This window comes from Lethenteron reissneri, chromosome 21 (genome assembly GCF_015708825.2).
Source record: "Lethenteron reissneri isolate LAM-NWPU_2019-01 chromosome 21, ASM1570882v1, whole genome shotgun sequence".
NCBI classification, from domain to species: domain Eukaryota; kingdom Metazoa; phylum Chordata; class Hyperoartia; order Petromyzontiformes; family Petromyzontidae; genus Lethenteron; species Lethenteron reissneri.
This window is the reverse complement of record NC_083799.1, coordinates 11,658,408-11,682,922: the sequence shown is the minus strand read 5'-3', so window position 1 is coordinate 11,682,922 and position 24,515 is coordinate 11,658,408. Positions and strand designations below refer to the sequence as shown.

The following is a 24,515-nucleotide window of genomic DNA, read 5'->3' as shown; positions in this document are numbered from 1 at the left end:
ACAAATAGGGTGTGTCCTGGCTACTTCTGGAACATGTATAAACAATTATTAACTGTACTCTTTGGTTCTTTCGGTAAAGTCACGTAAGTATAAAAAACATTTTATCACGACGTTTCGGGCGCAACACAAGCGTCCGTCATCTGGTTGGACAACCACAGCAAGAAACTATTGCTGATTAAATTTATTTTATACCTACGTGACTTTACCAAAAGAACCAAAGAGTATGGATCCCTGCAGTTACGAAAACTTCAAATCTAAATTATGAACTGGTTGAAAACATCTTAATTTATTGAGTGTGTGTGGCGCTACCTAACAGCACTTGCCCCAACACTCCATTACGTCTATATGGGGGATCTTTGTCTTTGTGGTGAACGTAGCCTCTTGCCAGACAGACTGCAACACTTCACGCGGCCTCAACGTATTTGTGCATGTATGTTGAACTTCTTTCGCACCGTACGTAGGACAACAAACTAAACACAAGATCTGCTAAGATTGGCAGATAATGTTTTGTTGAATGGTTTACGTCAATCACTTTTATTGGTTTTTGGAGCAAGTATCAACCATGTGACATATCGCCCTCTTTGCGATTCAATCATTTTACATGAACGTGGGTCGCAAGTTGATTTAAGAACGAATTCTCTTGGGAATAGGTTTTTTCCCCCTTTTTTCTGGCAACAAAAAAAACACCTTTTACAAGGAATCATGTCTGCATTAAACACAATACTTATAGTCAGAATGCAAAAAAAAATACTCTGATAAGAAATGCATTGTCCGTGAAACTGATTGGTCCACACCAGAGACAGCTTTCTTTTGAGCCTCGTCTCAAACGGTGTTAGACAAGAGGACGCCAAAAGGCGTACAAATAATTATCTTGTTTAATATTGTGCTCAATGTAGCGCCACTCGAGGCTCCAGGAGTCACATGAACCAATTAAAAACAAGAAATGTGAATATAAAATAATCGATTCTCGCCAGTACGATCACACGCACGTACCACGAGTTCGGGAATCGATTTTAACCAATATATGCACCGCATTGGGACGGGCTTAGCACGTGGGGAATAACTTGTTTGCTCGAGTGGTGAAAACTGTACAAACGTTTAATTATTTAAATTATAAAAAATTATTTAAAAAAAATATTCTTTCGTAATAAAAAAAAAATGATGCATATGAACAAACTAAACTATGGTCTCCGTGGAATAATCGTCAGTCACTGTGAGTTATTTATGTACTAGCGGGAAGCACCCGGCGTTGCCTGGGGGAAAAATATATTTAAAAACTTATAAAAACTTAAGAACATAACATATACACAACGCGCGGTGGAAATAAGAACTTACACTCGCGCCAAGATTCGATTCTTTAAATCGCGCTAAGGAATCGAAGGAGGTCGATTTCTTTAGAATCGGCCTATTCCCGTTTAATCGATACCACAAACGCTCGCCAAATATCGATTCTCGCCAAATACAAATTTGTATAGGTTTTACATTGTGTGCAGTATGGGAGCGAGCCACATGGCAAATTAAAATTTTGTAACCTATGCGTGACGTCAGCAGGCACACTGCGTCACTCTACCACATGCGGGTAACATGACGTCACCGCTCACTTGCGTGCAGCCATCTGCGCACTCATCAAAACCCAACAAAATGACAAACGTGCCATGGTCATCATCAACTATGATTGACGAACAAGAATTAGGCCCCTGCCTTTGGATAACATTTTGCACAGTAGATCAAAGATATTTTGATACACAACTTGCTGCCTATTTAATACCAATTCTTAATCGTGTGACAAGGTTGTCCGTACCTCGAATATTAAACAACATTTAGCATTGTGAACACGTAGTTCTTTGAATAATACGCTGGTAGCACTTGGCTTTTAAGGACCGTTAATTCATACTCTTAGTTCTTTCGGTAAAGTCACGTAGGTAATAAATGAAATTTAAATTAATAAAAAAGAAAATAATTATTAATTTTAATTTCATTTTTTACCTACATGACTTTACCGAAAGAACTAAGAGTATGAATGCTTGCAGTCACGAAAGCTTCAAATCTAGAACCGTTAATTCAATCATATATGAAACATTATTGTACCCCACATGAAGGTCAGAACGGTACACACTACTGCTTGACTCAATTTATCACTCGGCCTTAAGATTTGCATTGAACTGCCCATATAGGACCCACCACTGCGATCTCTACATTAGGTCAAACTTAACTTCTCTTAATGATCGATGGCTTGTGCATCAGATCTTATTTATTCACGATGTACTTACAAAAAAATCAGCAGACTACCTGCTGGATCTCCTCACTGTTTCGAAGAACAAATGTGACCTAAGGTCTTCACTCATTTACCAGCTTCACGTTCCTTATTGCCGTACAAATACTGGAGGAAGGGCCTTTGCTATTGATGCCCCCAGGGACTGGAATGCTATCACCAATTAACTGCAACTTGGATCACTACCTGTGAGATCTTCACTCAAACTGCTCTAGAGGAGTTGTACACCCCTAGCTGCCACTGCTATTCAGAATGGCCTAAAATCAAATGTATCATTCCGGATGACCACTGCAAAGTATGATCTTGAGTTTTGATTATTGTATGCTGATCTTTAAAGGTGTATTGAAATGTTTTGATTCTGCTACTGATACTCTTGCTGTTATGGAGTGACTCATGCAGTCAACTATGGCTGCAAAGTTTGGTCGTACATGTTATATATATCGTTTATTGTTAAATTTGAATCACAGTTCCTATGATCCCTGTTACATTGTTTTATAGCTTTATTTTGGTAATTTTGAAAAGTTTTGTTTTAGCCATGTTTGTTGTAGTACAGAGTTAGCATGATAACTTTAATCTACATTGTCTTACGGTTGTTATTGTTTGACTTACATCCCACTGGGATTTTTGCACACAGCGTTGATATACGGTGTTTTTTCTGGAAGACTGCTGTTTTTTCCAGGATTTTTTCTGTTGCGTGTAGTCACTTTAAGATGTTTCTTGTTCATGTTTTTGTTTTGTTGCGTTTGCACCCGAGTCAAGAGCCGCATGGCTCACAGGGTTATACCTAATGAATGAAACTGAAATGAAACTGAACTACTGCACCATGTACTCATTTGAGGCTGAGACGACCTAGGGGAGGCCCAGGACTGGTGCAAATAATCGTCACTGGTGTTGGCCATGAGCGGAAATCGAACTCGGGTCGCCGGGTTCATAGCGCAACGCACTAACCAATACACTACCCGCTCTCCACTAGAAATACACACACACGCGCAAACACACGGGTGCCCTATAGACTGTGTGCGGCACCATGTTAGCCTCAAGAAACAGGCCAAAATATGAGTCTGTATGCACACATATGCAGCAGACTCCACTACTGACATTAATTATGGACTATAACTGTCAGACAGGATTTATCAACATCTGCCATGAGATAAAAATTCACGGGAGCAAATGTCACAACGCATTTGTAAGTTTCTGGTTGGGCAGGCAGCCTTGGCCTAATTATGAACCACACGTTCTTGAATAAATTCTCATCAATAAAAGATGCATCTGCACGGACGGGGAATCCATTTGACTAACAACAGAGCAGTAGGCAAAGGCGAAAATGGACCGTAAACGACATCTACAGTGAAAATGAAGCAATGAAATTAGCTAATGTGGAGATGCTAGATAAAGTGCTGTTGCATCGTGGGACCATCAAGGTTGGCGCTGGCAGAGGGAGACGATCGAGCAGTGGCGGCTGCTGATGACGATAATGATAAACGCAATTTAGGATACCCCAATTTAGAAATGCTGATTAATTAATGGCAGTGTGAGTGCAGTGTGTTGCCAGGGTGCGCGTGGTGTGCGTGTGTGCTCGTGGGGCAGCCCCTTGCACTCACATTGGTGAGCGGGACACTTTTCATAGACTTGTAGTTCTTGAGTGGCTCCAGCTTGTAGAGGTGGCGGTCGGTGATGAGGAGGCCTCTGCTGGCGCACTTGTTAAACCTGTTCACCTGCCAGGGGAGAGAGAGAGAGACACATACGGGTAGGGGGGGGGGCAGGCGATGGTACCCGCTTCCAAGAGAAAAAAACATAAAACGAGCCTCCAAGCCACTTTGTCTGGCGATGGTCCTTCAGCGAGGTTTCATTGACATTTTTATCGGAGGTTTTTGAGAGCGAGTGTTCCGTTGTGATGCACGTACACACCGTCGACACAAGCCAGACCGGTTATGAGAAGCAAGGGGTATAGAAAGATTGGGGAACGGGACTCGCTGTCCCAAAAACCGTGGGTTATTTTCATTTTTTTTGCTGTTGTAACTTTGCCGATCTCGCCCAAAACTGGACATCTGTGGAAATGAGCTACATAGCTCATCGTATGTCTCCAGGATAAATCAAGCGTCTGATTTGGTTTGGAGTTGTCTCTTCCCCCTCTTACTTCGTCCTCCATCAAAATAAATGGATATCGATGTTATTTCATTTTACATTGAATTGCACGTGTTTACTGTTAGTTAACTAGAATGTGTAAAAAGAAAAAAATCGAGATTTGATTCCTTCCTCGAGAATGCCAAACCAATGTCACACCAAAACAACGAGGAATCGAGTAGAACTCTCGTGCACATAATGAGAATGGCAGCGCACCGTGGCCACCATTCTTTTGAACTGCATTGGCCACGATTGGTAAAAATCAGAGGTGGGACAAAGTCATTGTTATGCAAGTCCAAGTCGAGTCTGAAGTCATCAAATTCATGACTCGAGTCTGACTCGAGTCCAAGTCACATGACTCGAGTCCACACCTCAGAGGTGGGACAAAGTCATTGTTATGCAAGTCCAAGTCGAGTCTGAAGTCATCAAATTCATGACTCGAGTCTGACTCGAGTCCAAGTCACATGACTCGAGTCCACACCAGTAAAAATACAAACGGGAAACTGGATCACAACGATAGAGAGCACGGGGCACAGAATTGAGCCTCATTCGGTGACATGACGTTAATCCTTTCCCATTCCCAGACGTCTGAAAGTTGCAGGGTGGGGGTCCCCTTTCCCGCTGAATCTCGGAACGCCCAAGCCGTTCAGCGTTAATTTTATTTCGAGAGGGCGTAGCGTCATTGTTTTGAAAGACATTGCACTCACCGCAGAGAACTCTAGCGACACGACCGCACTCTATGACAGCTGGTACCAAACTGTGCCATACGCCCTCCCGCATGGCCTTGTGGGAGCCTCGGTATCGATAAAGTTATTCTATTTTAGCTTTTCTTCTGGTTTCGTTTTTATGATGTACGGCATGCACGTACGTCATCGGAAGAAAAACTGATGTTGTACGCCTACATCATCGGAATGGGAGAAGATGTGGCTTGGGCCCTTTCTTTCCCTCCGCCGTGCCCTGATCAAGAGACGTGGTTCTAGAAATGTAGGGACACGTATCAGCTCAGCGATTGAAATTGTTACCCACGGTACATGCAGTCTACTTAGACTGCAGTCTACTTAGACTGCATGTACCGTGTGTGGGTGTGCGTGACGCACTGTGAGCAAACCCAACACCACTCATTTACATTGACGTTCGCGTGAGTCACATGCCCATTACTGTTCATGCCCTGCCTGTTACGCTTACCAGCCTCGCGAAATGCCAAATACCATTCAAAGCAACGGTGAATCTAATCGATATTTTCCACCACCTCCTAACCGTGGGGGGAGCTTTAACATTTCAGAAAATGCAATTAAATCCGAACAATGGCTCCTCACAGCCATGTAACAGAAATTTGAGTCAACTGTACTGATTCAAAGATGAATGTACTAGCAAATTAGGACTTTATTTTTTAACCACTCGTGCAATCCATACAACACATTCAAGCGAAGGCAGTTGGAGCGCTAAATCATCTTTAAAAAATGTGAACGTCTTTACTCCTTTGTTAGTTTATTTATTTAAACGAATTTATTCTATTTTTGGACCACTGCTTTACCCCCCCCCTCCCCCCAACACGTCACGGGGCCACTCAGTCCTGGAGCTATACCAAGAACTCCTACATTATTAACGGAGAACCTTCGTGCATCTTTGTGAATCGTAGGGCTGCCAATCAAAGGAGCCTCCCACATTCAGCAGATTAACGGTTTCATCTCAGTCGACAGTGTTTCCGGCAAAAAACCCATAATGGGAAAAAAAAGATGTAAAAATATGCTGTTGTACTGAACGCTGTCAAATTCAGCTGAGAGGGCTTATTCGGCAGAAAAGCATTGTGAACCCACTCTGGTATTAACACTGTTGAAGGACTAAATGGTGACGTCACCCTGATGCTGCTCTATTTAAGACCGGAAGAAACAGGAGAGCTTCGCCATTCCTGCCCGATGAAGCTGATTGTAATTATCCGCGAAACGTCGTACTACTCAAATTTTAAAATGCTGTTGATTCTCTCTTAAACACACCGGTGGGCTAAAGAAGTGAATTATTTTGTCCTTTGAAAAACGTGACACATTTTTTACTGTTTGACCGTGTCGGGTGATGGAGGTTTACGACACATTTATAAATAACGCGATCTGACCCAAAAACCTATATTATGAATAATATTGGTCGCGAAAGCCTACGTGTTAATTTGACTGCTGAAGAGTGGTAAGTCTTGGTGATTGTGTGTATTCGCGTTTGTCACTTGTTGTATACATTCGCAGTTCGGGTCCGCCTGGTTAATACTGCGGGGGTGTTACCCATTAATATTTGCCATTTGCTTCACAGTGGACATCAAATATCCTACAATAGACATTGTAAGTCGTATGGACTGGCGTCACGATCTACATTTAGCAAATGAACCTCATGGCGGGACCCCGGGTTCCCAAAAGCCCCCGGCTCTCGCATAAACATATATAATGTCAACAAAAACTTTTCTCTTTTTCACCAATGGGTATGAAGGATGGTGGCAAGTGTTGTCTTTGTTAAACTATGCCTTTAAAACTACTTACCTTCAGTGGTTCTATTTAAATACACTATCGACATTTATTTATTTAAACCCGCATGTCAATCATCGTTTTTCTTCGTGTGGATTTGTGAACACACTTTGTAAACAGTATGTAAAATAGTACGCGTATTCAATGCATTGTTCATCTTTTAACAAGTGTTTGTACCAGTGTTACTCTACAGAGTAGTGGGTCGCCGCTCCTCTTATCCGCATTAATACGAGCGGTATGTGGGGACTATGGATTAACCGCAAAAAAAAACCTATCTGCACATATGCATACAGACAAGAGAAGTATTATCAAACAGGAGGAATTAACGGTGAAACGCATCTCATTTGTTAAATATCTGCAGGTAATAGTATTGTCATCGATTGATCCTGGCTGCAGACATTGGTAGGTCAATAATAATGAAGAGAGCAGTTTCACTGTATTATGCATACCGTTATGACAAATAAAGGACTTAAGGCATGTAGGCAGTTTGAGCAGCTTTGTATAAGACTTATGATTCTGCCCATACCCCAGCACGGAGTGCATTCACTTGTTCAGCTGTTCTGCGCATTCGTCCTCGCTGCGCTTGGACACGACATGACAACAGAATGATCCGCGCCAGGTGGGTCGTGGCGTTTATGTGCGCGGTGGAACGGAGACACCAAAAATAAATTTATTAATTAGGATTTTGTTTATTCGGGAACCCAGGGTCCCGCCATAAGGTTCAAATAAGAAATTGTACCTGCAAAAATCACTCAAATGGGTACAAAATAAATTTATTAATTAGGATTTTGTTTATTCGGGAACCCAGGGTCCCGCCATAAGGTTCAAATAAGAAATTGTACCTGCAAAAATCACTCAAATGGGTAAAAATAAACCACATAGCAACAGAATCAAAATATTTATTTCTACTGGAGGAATCTGATGAGCTATAAAGCTCTTTTTCACAGATGTCTAGGAAACATTTCCCCCTACTGGCAGACAATCCCCATCTGTGAATAGCAATAATAATAATAAACAATTATTAAGCATTTTATATTTGTTCCAACGTGGTGCACTGTATTACAGATGGGTATAGTCTGCAGGTAGAGGATGATTATTTGATGTGGTTTTTCCAATTGAGAAATTTGCGGTGGCATTTTTCTAAATTGGGCAAATTTGGACCGTTACAACAGCACACAACGACCTAATGTTGCGAATGACATCACGGGATCTTTAAGGTCCGCTGTGAAGCGGACAGCGTGTAATAGTATTTACGGTTAACACGCTCGCGGTATTAACCAGGACGGCCGCTGGGTTGGAAAAGAAAATCCTGCCTTTTCGTAAAAAAAAACACCTACGTGAAGGAAAATCGCAAAAGTAAAATGACAAAGAGATTCCACAGGTGAGGGCGGCGATGGGGTGCTGGGGTCGTGGAGGATGGGGGGAAGAGGCACCTTGCGCACGTGGCAGGAGAACAGCGTACGAGTGTACTTGTCCTTGCGCTTGAGCTCGTTAGCCGCGGAGGTGAAGTATGTCATCCTCGTGTTGTTCTCCTTCATCTGCAGGAACACCGTTCCCTCGTTAGCTCCGCGGCGCGCTTTCATGCCGTGTAAAACTGAAAAACTTTTTTTTTCTCAAACCAGGTGAAGCCCACTGAGCTACGTAGCTCTTTTTCAGAAGCGATCTCGCCACAAATGATAGCTCAGCGAAGTGTCTCATCACGTGGAAATTTATAGCAGCCAAATACTCAAAATGCATGTTTTTTTATGTGAAGGGAAAAAGCGGAGGACCCGGAGAGAAATCAATCCAACCACGAGAAGAACATGGAAACTCCAATTATACAGTCGTTGGGTACAGGTCCGACGTTTCGCTCCACATGCTGGGAGCTTCTTCAAGGAGTTGAATCAATTCAGTCGAGTCAAGTCAGTTCCTGAAGAAGCCTCCAGCACGTGGAGAGCAGCGCGGAACGTCGGACATCACGCCGCCGAGCAGCGCACGGCACTGTCCGAAATCTCTACAGAGAATTGCACTGCACAACTGGGGAAACCGGCACGGCCAGAGTAATTCACACTCCCTCATAATCATTGACCTCAAAGCCATCTAGTTGCGCCGGGGTTAGAGATAAACGACATTACTCACGATCATGAAAAAGAAAATATACTCCTGCGATCCAAGGAAACAAAATAAACAAACGAAATAAGCAAAGGGGCAGCACACATCCCTCAAGTGACAGGAAAAACTGAACACCGCTGTCAGAGGAAGGATGAAAAGCGCCCTTGGGATATTAAAGTTCCAAGGTCAGCCCTTGTTCAGTCAGCGCATCCGTGATGGTGGCCGTTAGGAATGGACGTTCAGCTACGGGCGCTCAGTGGTAAGCATCGCGACGATTGAGGAGCCAACAATCAAAGTAAACACGGTCATCAAGATTGTTATGCGCCAGCTTCGAGACACCAAAGTGAAGAGGCAAGGAAATGAAAACGTCCATGTACACATGCTACAAACACATGCCGCCATGTGTACACGGCACCCTTCACTCAATTCTGCTTCACGTCGCGTTAGAAAACTAACGTAGGATATCCCACACCCACGTGCACGTGTGCAGAAACAACAACAAAAACCGCCATTCGCCACTAAGTGGCGGTGACGTCACCACGACGCTTGTGCCAGGCCATGTGCACCTTGAGGCCACGTGAAGTGCATAAGCAAAACACTTACACACGCGCGTGCACGTATTCAGAAACAAAACACTTACACACACACGCACGTGTGCAGAAACGAAACGCATACACACGCGCGCGCACGTGTGCAACAAAACACCTACACACGTGCGCACGTGCGCGTGCAATGTTATAAAAACAATTGTACAAGACAATATACAACAATAAGCGATGGTGACATCACCACAATTCTTGCGCCAGGCTGTTTGCACTCTAGGGTAAAGTGAAGTGTCGAGGCTTGCTGGTAGGTTGTCATGTGTAATGGGTTAATACATCAAAGACAACGACGCCGCGTATAGCCTTAACAGATGACGGCACGTCCTCCTCTGTTCGCTAACAGCACTTCCCCCAAGTCTGTTGAAGGCTATAGGGGGGACCTTTGTCTTTGTGTGGACAGCGTCGGTGCAGCGGTTGCCGCGCTGTGCTTTGACCACGGCTAAAAACAGTGGAGAGTTGAATCACATCTGATTCTGGGCTTCGCCTGCGTCAACTCAACACGCGAGGACACCGTGGGTCGTCCTGCCGCTTGTGGTGGCGGTGGTGGCACAAGAGCCGCTTCCATACCGAGGCCAGGTAGTTGCCCTCCCAGCGATCCTGGAGGCCCCAGTTCCGCCGTTTGCTTCCCAGCGCGTCGCTGGCCGCCACCTTCGCCTGCAGCTGTGGAAGGTCAGCGGGGGGCACGACCGCCAGGATCTTCTTGGCTCTCCATCTGCCAGGAGACGAAAGAGGCGAGGAGCTCGGAGGGGAGGGGGGTAGGGACCGCGGCGAGCAATTCGCAGGAACATCGACCGCCTAACTCGCCCTCCTGTGAGTGAGCTGTTAGCTGTGCGGCAAATTGATGCACCGGGCACAGCTTTGTGCTCAAGAACTGCACGTGTGTTGTTTGCGTGTGCGTCTGTGTGTGCACCGTATAAGCGGTGGTTATACAATGGTTCGCATTGTGCTACGAACCAGGTGACCCGTGTTTGATTTCCACTCACGGCCAACACCAGTGACAATTATCTGAACTTGTCCTGGGCGTCCCCTAGGTCGACTCTGATTCAAATTAGTACCTGGAGTGGTGTGTAAACATCACCACTCGGGAGACAAAGGCGACCGGGCGTGGGTCTGGTCACCTGCCCCCCCCCTTCATGTGCCATGCCGGCCTTCATAGCTAGGTGTTCGCCACCAGCACTTGTCCCTACAGTCTGTTTAAAGCTATACGGGGGTTCTTTGTCTTTATGTGGGTGTGTATGTCATCGCATGGGTAGCAGCAGCCATACAGCAGTTAGTGGGGAGTCGAATAACATCTGGTCCTGGGCTTCGCCTGGGTCAACCCAGCCTCAAATTAATAAATGTTGCATGGTGTAAACATCCACACCAGGGAGACAAAGGCGGTCGGCCGTGATGGTGGCCACGTCACTCTCTCATGCATGGTGCCAGCCTTTACAGGTACTCGCTAATTGCAATCGCCCCAACAGTCCGCATGGCTCTCTGTGTTTGCTATCACGTGTTCCCAGAATTGTAACACGCTTAGAAACTGGATATGCTGCAGGTACACTTAATCCGTGATCTCTTATTGTGTGTAGTCGTGCTATTTCACACGGGCAACTTCTTCTTTTTTCCAGTGTCACTTTATTCGTACAGAACTCCTCGCGCTCAACACCACGCGTCTCCGTCGCAACTCCTCCTCTTGTACTGCTCGTCCGCCACGCTCCTCCGCTCGATCTCTCTTGTTCCGCTAGCCGACGTTGCCCACTGCCAGCCTCTCACTATACACTCTGCTAGCTTCTCCACTGCCAAACTCTCACTATACACTCCACTAGCCTCTCTACTGCTAGCCTCATCACACTCACACTTAGGAGTCCGCTAGCCTCTCTACTGCTAGACTGTCTACCCTCACTCCTCCAACCTCGCCCGTGCCTCCAGCGGGGGATCAGCCAACACCGCTGCAGAGGACGAGGTGTGGAGAGCGGGGTCCCGGACTTCTCTTCAATTCACTCGCGTCTTCACTCCAACCAACTCAACTCCTCTGCCTCACACGTTCCCCTTTTATCCCCCTCCTCATTAAGTGCCCCCAGATGGCCCTCATTGAGCCGGCGTCTTCCCCACACCTCACCTCACGCACGTGTTCTCCCCCTTATCGCCACTATTTCTCGCCACCGTGGCGCCTTCTCCGCGTTTGCATTTGCAGCCAGCCAATCACTGCCTCTTTCCCTAATTGCTGGCGTCTCTCTGTCTGCTGTCACCCAGGCCACCCGCCTGCACCTGCTTAGCCTTAGCTGACCTCACTATCTGCAACCCCGCACATAATGCAACCGTTGTTTGCAAACCCTGCGAGCGTTACGCCACTACATGTGTGTCCATGACCATCAACAAGACCACAAGACCTCTGAGTGCACCTTGCCTATAACGGGCATCATGGTATCAACACCATTGGTGGCTTTTTTTCGTGGTTGTTAGTTTAGGCTAAACTACTATTTATAGTTGGCTCAGAATTTTGAACTTCATATCATGACGGTTGTGTGAATTATTCCACTAACAGGACCGGTTCATCGATATCACTCACCACTGATGTTAGCCGTGGCTAGGAATCAAACTCAGGTCACCAGGTTCATAGCAAAGTGCTAACAAACCGCACCAATGCTCCAGCCACCCTCTAAGCCGTGTCTACACGACGGTGCAGGAAGTCGCTTTATTGCTTCAGAAATCCCATAGCCATGTTACAGGCAGCGATGCGCTACCGTCTCATTACCGGCTTCAAAAAACCTAACACAGTGAAGAGTGTTTTCACAGCTCGACGCTGAGCAGAATTAGAGACGACTGTCAAAGTGCGAATGCACGGCCGTGTATGCCCCGTGCCCTCACGCATGTCCAAGCGTGTGGCACGCGTGAGGCAAGATAAAGGCGGCCGGGCTTGGTACTGGCAACCCACCCCCTACGTGTGCCGTGCTGGCATTCATAGGTGCTCGCTAACAGCACTTGCCCCAACAGTATGCTAAAGGCTATACGGGGGTTCTTTGTCTTTGCAGCTGCAGCGCCGTCAGTTTAATGAAAGACCGACGGCGCTCGTTTCACTGTAAGGAAGAGGCCTGACGATTCTCACGCGGCAAATCGCCTTGCGAGAGAATCACGTGGGGGCGGGAGGGGGGGTTGTTTAATTATACTTCACCACTCTGGTCAGTGCGAGTTGAATGAAGCCGGTGAGCACAGCCGCGAGCGCATAGAAGTATAGCACGACAATCGGTTAATCTGCACTCTCTGCTGCCCACTACGTAGAGCAGCCCCCCCTCCCCCGTCGCCGCCTATGGCAACGTGATGAGCGTGGCGGTGGTTGCTCGTCCTAGCGTGACACGGGGATGCTAAATCCTGCTTAGTTTCCGAGATCTGACGAGGACAGGTGCATGCTGGGTACTTTGGTCATCGGCTCTTCCTCTTGTCAAAGCAGCATAAAATGGCTACCCCATTGTAATGCATTGACGCCAGTGTAAGGGAGGTTAATTCCTCTCTATAAAATGTGTAGTGTCTCCCAAAGCTGTTTGTGGCTGTCCCTAGGGCGTCGCGGTGGTGAAATGTTAACTAGCTCGCCTGGAATGTAGGAGGTCGTGGGTTCGATCCTGATGCTTATTTATGTGGAGTTTGCATGTTCTCCCCGTGGTCGTGTGGGTTTTTATCCGGGTTCTCCGGTTTTTACCTCCACATTTTAGAAACATGCGTTTAGAGTATTTTACCGCCATAAATGTCCACGTGATAAGCCACTTCGTTAAGCTGTCATTTGTGGCCAGGTCGCTTCTGAAAAAGAGCTGCATAGCTCAGTGGGCCTGACCTGGTAAAATCTAAAATTGTTTAGTTTTTAGACTGGCAAATACGGGGCCAGCATGACGTGCACGATACAGGAGACTCCAGCACTCGGCTAAGAGACTCGTAGAGTTAACGATAACACACACACACACAGGCCACGAGGATGCTCAACCTAGAATGTCATTTCACAAGCAGCGGAATTGATTTGATTTGAGGAAGGGGAAATGTTATTTTTGGCCTCCAAAATCAATCGGGTAATCAATTTGTCTTGGTATTATCTGGAAACTGTGGAGCAATTTCTTTTTTAAATTTGATCATTCCTGGGGCATGAAACGTGTAAATGCAGCTCAGTATATGCGCTGAAAGCAATCTTCAGCAAGGACAAAGATGAGAGTCAGAATGTCGGTCATGAGGATGTTGTTTGTCAGTGATGACGATCATAATGGTGGCAGTGGCAGTAATAGTGGTGGTAAAAGGTAAAAGTGGCAGTAGTGATGATAGTGATGATGACGATTATGAGTATATTATAATGGTGGTCATGACAGTAGTGGTAATTATAGCAGGATCAGTAATGTTGATGATAAATGATGATGGAGGACGTAAAGATGGTAGTTATGATGGTGATGATGCTGCTGCTTGTTCGAAGTGGAGAGACCAAGTATTACGAAAGCACTTGCAAATGGCAACATCACCCCTCGCACTTTCCTGTTTTTTCGCCAGCCAGCCCAGGCCTCCTGGCATACTGGAGCTGGCTTCTCATTATTGCTGGGGACGTCGAATTGAATCCAGACCCGTTTTTTCCTTGTGGCGGCTGCGGCAAGAACGCCAATGCAAATTCTATCCAATGCAACGGTTGTAAAGCTTGGTACCACAAACATTGCACTACTTTAGCCCGCATCCCCAGCTCAAATTCCGGCTGGTTCTGCAAATATTGTACATCATCCACTCCAACAACTCCACCTTGCACAACCACACTAACACCACCACCTCATCCATAGCAACCATCGTTTCAACCAGAACAAAACGTCCACAACAAAAACGACCTAACATTATTTAACTAAACATCAACGGCCTCAACAACAAATCTCTTGAATTCAACACCTTTCTACAACAAAACTCATCAATATAGCCACCGTCCAAGAAACAAAATTCAAATCCACTTCTCGCCCGCCCAACTTTCTAAATTTCACTTTCCGCCGTCGAGACCGACCAACAGCTGGTGGCGGTCTAGCTTTCCTCATCCATAACAGCATTCAATTTGAAGAAATTAAAATCCCAATGCCTCCTTCTGATATCACCACAGAAGTCTTAAGCGTCCGTATCAAATCCCATCTACGCACACTCACTATAATCAACGTTTACATCCCACCGACCAGTACTTGTCCTCGCAACTATCACTTCAATATGAATCGACTTTTACCAAACAACGACTCAATTGTTATTGAAGATTTCAACGCCCACAACAGACTTTGGCACTCTTCCCTTTCGGATGCACGTGGTGACCTCATTGCCAATATCTTGAACGGCTCCCCCTATGGGGTACTCAATGAAAAGAATCAAACCAGTGTTCCGTCATCTGGCCCTTCATCCTCACCAGATATCTCAATAGCGTCAGGAAACCTCCTTTCATCAATCGACTGGCAAGTCTTTACGGCCCTTGGATCCGACCACTGACCTATTGTGTTGACCCTCAATGCCGCCAAGCCTTCTAAAACTCCTAAAAACCGCCAACTGGCCACTTTTTACTTCAGAATCAGAAGCATTATTCGCAGACATCCACTATATCCACACATTCGCACATAACTCTGAAAATATTTTCATAAACATCATCGCAACTACCACCAAGCACACCATCCCGGCAGGTTGCTACAAGCAACACCTTCCCTGCCTCCATAAAGAAGCATCAACGCTAATAAACCAAGGACACACTATAAGAACTAAAAATCCTACATCACAAATCCCAGCCTTCAATAATGAAATCACAAAGCTAATCAATCAAGCCAAAACAGAACGCTGGCACGAGTTAGTTTAATCTTTTTACCACCGCCAAAACTCAGCAAAACTTTGGAAGACCATCAAAGCCTTAGACAGACACTCCAGACCGCCACTCAATTGTGCAATCACATTCAGCAACAAATCCGTAATAAACAACAATAACATCGCCAAACACTTCAACAAACTTTTCTCATCAGTTGTCCCATGCTCTTCCAATAAATCCACCCGTCAAAAAATCCGTCAAATCAAGGAACTACTTCAAAACAACGCCCCCCCCCCCCAATTTAGCCTTGAAGAGGTGAAACTAGCGATAAAAAAAGCCAAAAATTATCCCACAATTGGCCCCGATGGCATAGCTATGCCCCACCTCAAACACCTCGGCCCCGTTGACATAAAGTTTCTCACCTCCATCATAAACGCCTCACTCAAAATTGCAACCTCATTCCGGCCATCTGGAAATCATCGAAAATCATCCCACTTCCAAAACCCAGCAAAAACCTAAATTAAGCAACGTCCTACAGGCCGATTTCCCTACTTTGCCCATCAATCAAGATTTTAGAGGCCCTCATCCTTCCAATCATCACCACCAATTTACCTCTTATCATGTCACCAACATGGCTTTCGCCCTGCACACTCAACAACAACAGCTCTTCTCCAATAAGAGTACAGGTAGTCAGCTATGCCGACGACATCACAGTTTACACTTCTAATCAAAATATGCCCAAAATGGAAACTCCATCAACTCCTATCTAAAACGGTTCAGCACTTTCCTAGCCAATAGATCGCTTCAACTCTCAACATCCAAATCAACAATCACCCTTTTCACACAATATCCTCATCAAGCCAACTTACATCCCAACGTCATAATAAACAACCAACGCCTCCCACTAGCAAAAACCCCAAAAATTATAGGTGTAACATTTGACACCATGTTCAGCTTCGCTCAACACGACAGAAACGTCCATGCAAAAGTTAACAAACAAAATAACATCTTACGAGCTTTAGCCGGCACATCTTGGGGTCAACAAGAGGAGACTTTACTCCTAACCTACAACGCCATTGGACGTCCCGTCATCAATTATGCCAGTCCCATTTGGTGCCCAAACCTCTCCTCTACAGGTTTCCAAACACTCCAAACCGCCAAATACCAGGCACTTCGCCTAGCCACAGGATGTCACCTCATGGCACCCATTGACCATCTCCACCAAGAAACCAAAGTTCTTCCGATTCAAGAACACTGCAAGCTTCTCACCGATCAATATCTGGCTTCATGCCACTCGACAACGCATCCTTGCACAAAGCTACTCAAAGCCCCTGCACCTGCTAAGAAAATGAAATCCACCTTGCTTTCATTCAGCTCTGCCAACGTTCAATCTACTTGAAACGCTCTTCCACCAAATCGCACCACCAAATCAATTTTGAACCACTTGCACACCGCTGCCACCATGCACTGCCTGAACACCTACACAAGCCCCCAATGTCGTGCTAGGGGGTTGGCCCCCACCCATAGCAGACAACGAAAAATCCCTGACCCGGGCAACTCGCACAAAACTGGCTCAACTCCGTTCAGGTTACTGCTCCATGCTCGTCGATTACCAAAATCGAATCCACCCCAACGCCGCAAACTTCTGCCCTTTGTGTCAAGCAGCGCCATAAGACGTATCCCATTTTCTCAGTTGCCCAAAACGCAGACCAAAAGTTAAATCTATTGATCTCTGGCTAAACCCTTCCAAAGTGGCGACAACGCCACCTATAAACAGAAAGTGCAAGGAATACAACAACAACATGACAATGGCAGTAAATAATGACAGTGGTGGTGATGGAGATAATGATAGTGTATGGTGATTGTAGTGGTAGAGATGAGTATAGTGGTTTGGTGGATGTGGTGGTGGTGGTGGCGAATATGATGATAGTAGTAGTAGTGAAAACAGCAGTAGTGATAATGACGACGTTGGTGGCCTCGGCGGTGATGTGGTGGTGTGGCGCGCACAAGTGTGACGATCTCTCGCTCACCGTCGAAAGATGAGACGGACGTATTGCTCGAAGGTCTGCAGCACGACGGGGGCCGGGGGCCACCTCACGCCCTTGCCGAGTTCGCGGGATTTCTGCACGCCCTGGAAGGCGTTGGTGAGCTTCAGGACGTACGAGCGCACCTTGTAGCGCCGGTACGCCGCCATGATGCGGTACACGGCGATCGTGCGCGTGTACCGCCGGCGGGCCAGGGCGCCGCGCCACAGCTGCATGGGACAACGGACCGCACGGGAGGTTTACGACGCGGCGATCGGGGGGGGGGGGGGGACGTACACACATACGAGGCTTCCCCGGCAGGTATCGTCATGCCGAATGATGCGTGGAACAACCTGAAAACGCATCGGAGAGCTACGCAGCACAACCGCAAAAGCCTCCACGGCAGTGTCTTCAGACGACGTTGTACTGGAGCTAGCCAGCAGGGGCTGTGATCACAGACGGCCTAGCTCGTGCGAGGCGATCCAGAAGGGCCGCATGAGCTCAGAGACACCAAGCACTGTTGTATTTGGTGTAGGGGTATAACTACGCAATGATTCCTCACTTAATATATTCTTTTTAAGTTCTGTTTCTCAAATTGTATCCTGATTTATAGGTATCATGCAGTGAGACGTCTAACCCATTTGGATCTCTCGCAGAGAAGTGCAAAACCTCCATGTGAGAGAAAGGCTCCTGGAGGTGGATATGACAGCACTACCTCTGAGTTCCAACCAAGTAACCTCTGCTCTACACGGTAGGGTGCAGTGCTTTCTCAACCGCCCTGCCATATGAGAGCAATGTTTGTCTCTTGAAATTCACGTGGACATTTTAGTACTCGGAAACTGAAATTTAGCAAAGCCACATTATTTTTACGTGCCGGTATATTTTGTGCAGTCATTGGTGACCAGTCTGAGACTACTAACTCAATGCACTTGAGGATCCGATTTAAGCACAGGAGGCGACGTGGATTCAAACCCAACCGTGCCGGCTCAGCGATCTGTCCTCCGTACCACCTGGTCACCTCAATTAATATACATTCTGCAGATCACTGCACCTGCATTTCATCACGTATGACCTATCCGTGTTCTTCAATTCATGTATGTTGCAGGTAAAGGGGTTAACACGGACCCTTGAGCAACTTAATATACAGAACTCTTTGATTAGTTAAGGCCCACTGAGCTATATAGCTATTTTTCAGAAGTGACCTGGGCATCATACATGATAGCTCAACAAAGCGGCGTATGACGTGGAAATTGTTTAGCAACCAAATACTCTAAACGCACGTTGTTTTTAAATGTGGAGGGAAAAACCGGAGGAACCGGAGAAAAATCCACTCGACCACAATGAGAACAAGCAAACTCCAAATATACAGCAGGCGTCAGGGTCGGAATCGAACCCACAACCTCCTGGATACCAGGCGAGGCAGTTAACACCTCGTCATCACAGTGCCCCTCATTTTTGGCTCAGTCTACCTAGGAGAGGCCCAGGAATGATCTGGTTCACATGTACACTGATGATATCCATGGCCGGGAATCAAATTCAGGTGGTAGCGCAATGTGCTAACCACTCTGTCACTGTTCCACACACACACAACAACCGTCACCACCACTAAGTGGTGGTGACGTCACCACGGTGCTTGTGCCGTGCTCGGTGCACTTTGCACAAAGACAAAGATCACCCATATAGCCTGTAATAAACTGTTGGGACAAGTACTGTTAGCGAGCACCTATGAAGGCCGGCACGGCACGAGGGGGTGGCTTCCAACACCACGCCAGGCCGCCTTTGTCTCCCCAGTGGCGATGTTTACACACCGCACCAGGTACTCATTTGAGGCTGACTCGACCTATTGGATGCCCAGGATCGGTTCAGATAATCGTCACTGGTGTTGGCCGTGAGCGGAAATTGAACTCGGCTCGCTGGGTTCGTAGGGCAGCGCGCTAACCGCTACACTACCGCTCCCCACATGCACACACAACAAATACAAAGATCCCCTGTATAGCCTTAACAGACTGTAGGGGCAAGTGCTGTTAGCGAGCACCTATGAAGGCCGGAAAGGTACACGAGGGGGTGGGTGGCCAGCACCAAGCCCGACCGCCTTTTTCTCCCTAGTGGCAATGTTTACACACCGCACCAGGTACTCATTTGAGGCTGAGTCGACCTAGGGGAGGCCCGGGACCGGTTCAGATAATTGTCACTGATGTTGGCAGTGAGCGGGAATCGAACCCGTGTCACTGGGTTCATAGCGCAGCGCGCTAACCGCTACACTACCGCTCCCCAAATGCACACACACACATGAATACACACACACATGAATACACACACACACATGAATACACACACACATGAATACACACACACATCAAAACACAACAAGGCATGCGTAGCCGGTAAATATAATGTAAAAAAACAGACTTCAATCACTTCTTATGTCACCACAAGACAACAAGCAGTGAACTGGCGCAGAGAGTGAGAACTCGTGTTCGTGGAGGCGTACAGATTATATTATTAAAATCTAATTTGGTGAGAGCACAGTGGCCTTGGAAGAGCTTCGTAGAGGTCACCGCGTGCAACCCTATCCTCGTTACTCAAAACAAAAAGACATCGGTTCTGAAAGCAAAACATCCTCCTTGTTAACTTTCTGCATTGCAGTCTGAAGATGCCCTTGATTGTCCATTGCTCAACGCAGCTGGCAGACTGTCCGCGTACGCAAGAGCGCTCTTTTGTCCGCAACCAGTGCGACCCATTTATAGGTGCCGGCTGAATTTGTAACGGCCCGCTCACTCGCCGCTAAACGAGCGACTGAAGATTGGGAGAGGGATGGCTTCCGTACAAATCTTTGCAGGGGAAAGAGAGAAGAAAGGTGGTGGCGGTGGCAACTATTCACAACTCAATCTTACCCCCCTCCCATCCCGGGTCTATATAACGCCGTGCCTCGCAGCCGGTTTTCTGTCTCACCTGAAGACGGTCGCTTGCGTTGCGATCGAAACGTCGCGATCTGTTATTGGGTCTACCTACGTGACTTTACCGAAAGAACCCAAGAGTATTTACAACTGGCATCGCGAATTTCCGTGACGCAGGTTCGGTTCCAAATGTTTAAATGAAAAGAGAGCAAAAACTGCAAGGTGCGGGAGAATGTGTGTCGAGCGCACACCATTCCTTGCTTAATAGACCTCAGCGACAATCGATGCTCGTATATTCTCTCCCTATTATTTTAGCGGGGTGTCTATAAACGGATGAACCCGGTGTATTGGTTGCGTCACCTTCGCCGAAGACACGGCGAGGGCAAATTCACCTCACCTATCCTCCCCTAGTTATGGCTCGAGAACCTCTGGTGAGAGAGTGGGGCGAGTGGTGGGTGACTGGATGCGGATGGAGGGAGCATGAGCCATGAGCTGCTTTGGAGCAGGGAGCTCGAGGAGATATTGAATGGATTAATACTGGTAGGAACCTCCTGGTTACACCAGCCCACAGGGGATTATTGTGTCCGTCCGTCCTGCATCTAAAAATGGGAAGGGCTGGGCTGGGTGGAGAGGGGAGGGAGGAGAGGGGCTGGGTGGGGAGGGGAAGGTGGGGAGGGGCTGGGCTGGGTGGGGAGGGTGGGGCTGGGTGGGGGGTGGGAGGGGTGGGGCTGGGTGGGGAGGGGCTGCTCACCCCGTGGTGCCCTTATAAAACTCAACGTTTAACCTACTCACGCCGGCTTGTGCCCGCCCTCACAGTAGGCCATATTTTCCGAATACACCACGCCGCCGTTGACCCTGCAGGCCATTGACCGAGCAACCCAACGTTCCTAACAGCTCCCTCCGCAGGAATGTGTTGGTAAAGCGCATGCACCCTGCTGTGTTTCACTGTAGATACGCTGACAATGCATCTCCTCCTTCGTAAACATCCGTCTCTCCACTTAAAAATAACAAGTGCGTTCTTTTTTAAATCGCATAAACCGTGATCCCCACGGCCGTCTCGGAGCACATGTCACTTCACAAGCAGCATTGATCCCAATAGCGCACGAGCAAAACTAGATAACAATGCGCTTGGAGAATTCGGCTGCTACAAATGTCGACGTTGTAAGAAGCCGCTTCGTTGAGCGCTCACTTGTGGCCCGGTCGCTTCTGAAAAAGAGCTACGGTAGCTCAGTGGGCTTTACCTGGCAAAAAAAATAAAGTTCGTAGTTTTAGTTTAATATCTGGACCGGTTTAGACATGCAGTGTCTCATCAGCGAAGTCAGGCTCGCTTGCCTCACTGCAGCTGGTCGATGCCGGATGCAACTCTCGTCACGAGTGACGAAGTCAATCCCCTTTGCATTACCTTCGAATTTTCTTTGCAAACACTGCCTGCGCATTTTCGTGGGAGCCACCAGAGGTGGGACAAAGTCATTGTTATGCAAGTCCAAGTCGAGTCTGAAGTCATCAAATTCATGACTCGAGTCTGACTCGAGTCCAAGTCACATGACTCGAGTCCACACCTCAGAGGTGGGACAAAGTCATTGTTATGCAAGTCCAAGTCGAGTCTGAAGTCATCAAATTCATGACTCGAGTCTGACTCGAGTCCAAGTCACATGACTCGAGTCCACACCTCAGAGGTGGGACAAAGTCATTGTTATGCAAGTCCAAGTCGAGTCTGAAGTCATCAAATTCATGACTCGAGTCTGACTCGAGTCCAAGTCACATGACTCGAGTCCACACCAGCTCAGAGGTGGGACAAAGTCATTGTTATGCAAGTCCAAGTCGAGTCTGAAGTCATCAAATTCATGACTCGAGTCTGACTCGAGTCCAAGTCACATGACTCGAGTCCACACCTCAGGGAGCCACGCCCGGGGTGGAGAAGGAGGGGCGGGGAGACGTCACAAGGCACGAACCGCACTTGTTGACGTCATCGGCTTTCGGGACGATGACGTCATGCCTACACGTTGGCTTTAAATCGGTGTGGGTCTTTAACCTTTACCGCAGCCTTGCAGCTCCTTTAGTTCTTAGAAAGGGCATCTTGCACCCCCAGGGGGTGCGTGCACCCCAGGTTAAGAGCCACTGCTTTAAATCAATTCATAACCCACGTTCCAATTGCTTTGTATTGGACGTTGTTCTTTTCTTCTTCTGAATTTCGGAGGCAAAATGACAATTCATAAAGGCGACACGTTTTGGAGATTCAGTGCGTGTCGTATACTTGCACATTGTATGCATAAACATTTTATACACATACACTGTAAATTGAAAACCAATTTCTTAAGAAATACTTGTGCTGAGTTTGTTGTCTTTCCTAATCACGGTTGGCTACGTATGGTGTGAAAGAAGTTCAACATATGTACATGCAGACATAAACAGATATTTAGAGTGGAACTATTTCACAATTGCTATTTCACAATTGCCTACTTATATAAAAAATGAAAGTTTCGATTTAATTTAGCAGGTAATCTACAACGTTCCACAAAATTAGACAACTCTATATCGTGTTCCATACAACGGCCACCTTGTGTCTGCGTGAGCGCACGGTATATGCCTGCCGTTACTGAGCCGTGTTTAATGTGCAAATCAGTCACTTTTGTTGAACTTAGTGCATCACAACTATTAATCGTGATGCCAGAAGCGTGAAGGGAAATTATTTACCATCGCATGTTGCTGCGGTGTCACGGTGAGTGCAGAGGTCACCGATTCGATGTCGATAAATGAGTATGACGTCGGTCAATCCGCAGGTCACGTGTGGTGGGGTAAAGTGTAGGTAACTCCCGCCTACGGAGGGGGATTCCTAAAGCTCGCTCTCGCCGAGGCCCTTCCACCAGCGGTGGCGTGAGCAAGCAATTGCAGGGCCGCGCCTTTACCAATTATTACCTGCGATTATCAGGCAGCGCTTGGACTTATTGGGGGGTACACCGGTGCAGAATAACACACCGGGTCCTCATAACATCGTCTGAAATCAAACGTGAACTGACGTTCGTCTCCCGACTGCTTCGACATTGCGAGGACTAATGTTGACGCACCACCACCCGGCAAGATTTTCTGATGTGGGTTGCGAAACGCCAGTAAAATAAATAAATTTAGTGAAAAATTTGATTTTCTTGCTGTTTATATACCGCGCACCACCGGTGTACCGTCAGTACGTTCATTTGTCTGACGGTGAATGTTAGGATGGCGCTGCCTGAAGCAGCAGCACTGTTTTCTGCCGGTTGTCAACTAAAACACCGGCTAGGCAGACAAAGTTCGCGGGCCCCGCGAAGTAAGCGACCGACACACAGCTGACGTTACGCGTACACCACACCGGACGGACGGTGCCCGTGCGCTCTCTCTCTTTCTCTCTCCTTCGGTTGTCCAACAACCGCGCTTAAGAATCAGAAGCGAGAGAGCGTGGGGGGACGACGGCCACCGTGGCCACTCACTCGGCCACTGGGTCGCTCTGCGTCCCAGCGCCCCCGGCTCTCCACGGCCACTCGGGAGCATCGTTGATCATAACCCCCCCTGCCCGCGCCCCTGCACCACCACCACCACCGCCACCACCACCGCCACCACCACCACCGCCGCTCCGCCACGGATTTTCGCGACGCAAAACCAATTTCGCAAAAGCACTAATTTCCCCGGCTCTGCGCGCTGCGGATAACGTAACGGCAGCCGAAGGTCAAGTGTGCAGAGAATCGGAGGCCCCTGGTGCAAGAGGAATGAATGAACTAGAGTGCATCGTAATTGGATTGTCTCTGACAAAGACGGCGCTCTAAGGGTGGAATGATATTCCCCACCCCCCCTCACCCCACCCACCCCACTGAAATGAATTGTCGCTATATTTAGGGTCGCGATTCGATTAAAGAATATATTTGTTTTTAGTGCAACGAACAGAGCAACACAAAGATCCCCCGAGCCGCGTTTAAGAGTCAGTGTGGCAAGTGCTGTTAGTGAGCAACTGTGAAGGCCGACACGGCACACGAGGGGATGCTGTTGCCAGGATCACACCCGGCCACCTTGGGCTTCCCTGTGATGATGATGTTTACATACCGCACCAGGTACTAATTTTAAAGGGGAGCTTCCAGGGACCGGTTCAAATATCATTCGTCGTTGATGTTAGCCGTGGCCAGGAATCAAACCCAGCTCACCAGGTTTGTAAGCGCAATGCACTAACCACCGCACCACCGATGCGATATCCGTGTCTCAACGCATCATTGTG

The 24,515-nt window shown here is 47.4% G+C and overlaps 1 protein-coding gene across 1 annotated transcript in view; it reads right to left on the bottom strand.

Annotated features, from left to right (window-relative positions):
- Positions 1-24,515, bottom strand: part of MYO1D (myosin ID) — a 133,508-nt gene that overhangs the window by 17,769 nt on the left and 91,224 nt on the right. Inside the window, exons 18-21 of the mRNA XM_061555817.1 lie at positions 17,388-17,611; positions 10,164-10,308; positions 8,337-8,441; positions 3,874-3,987 (exon numbers count right to left, since the gene is read on the bottom strand). Of these exons, the coding sequence (XP_061411801.1) occupies positions 3,874-3,987; positions 8,337-8,441; positions 10,164-10,308; positions 17,388-17,611 (588 nt within the window). The remainder of the gene's footprint in view (positions 1-3,873; positions 3,988-8,336; positions 8,442-10,163; positions 10,309-17,387; positions 17,612-24,515) is intronic.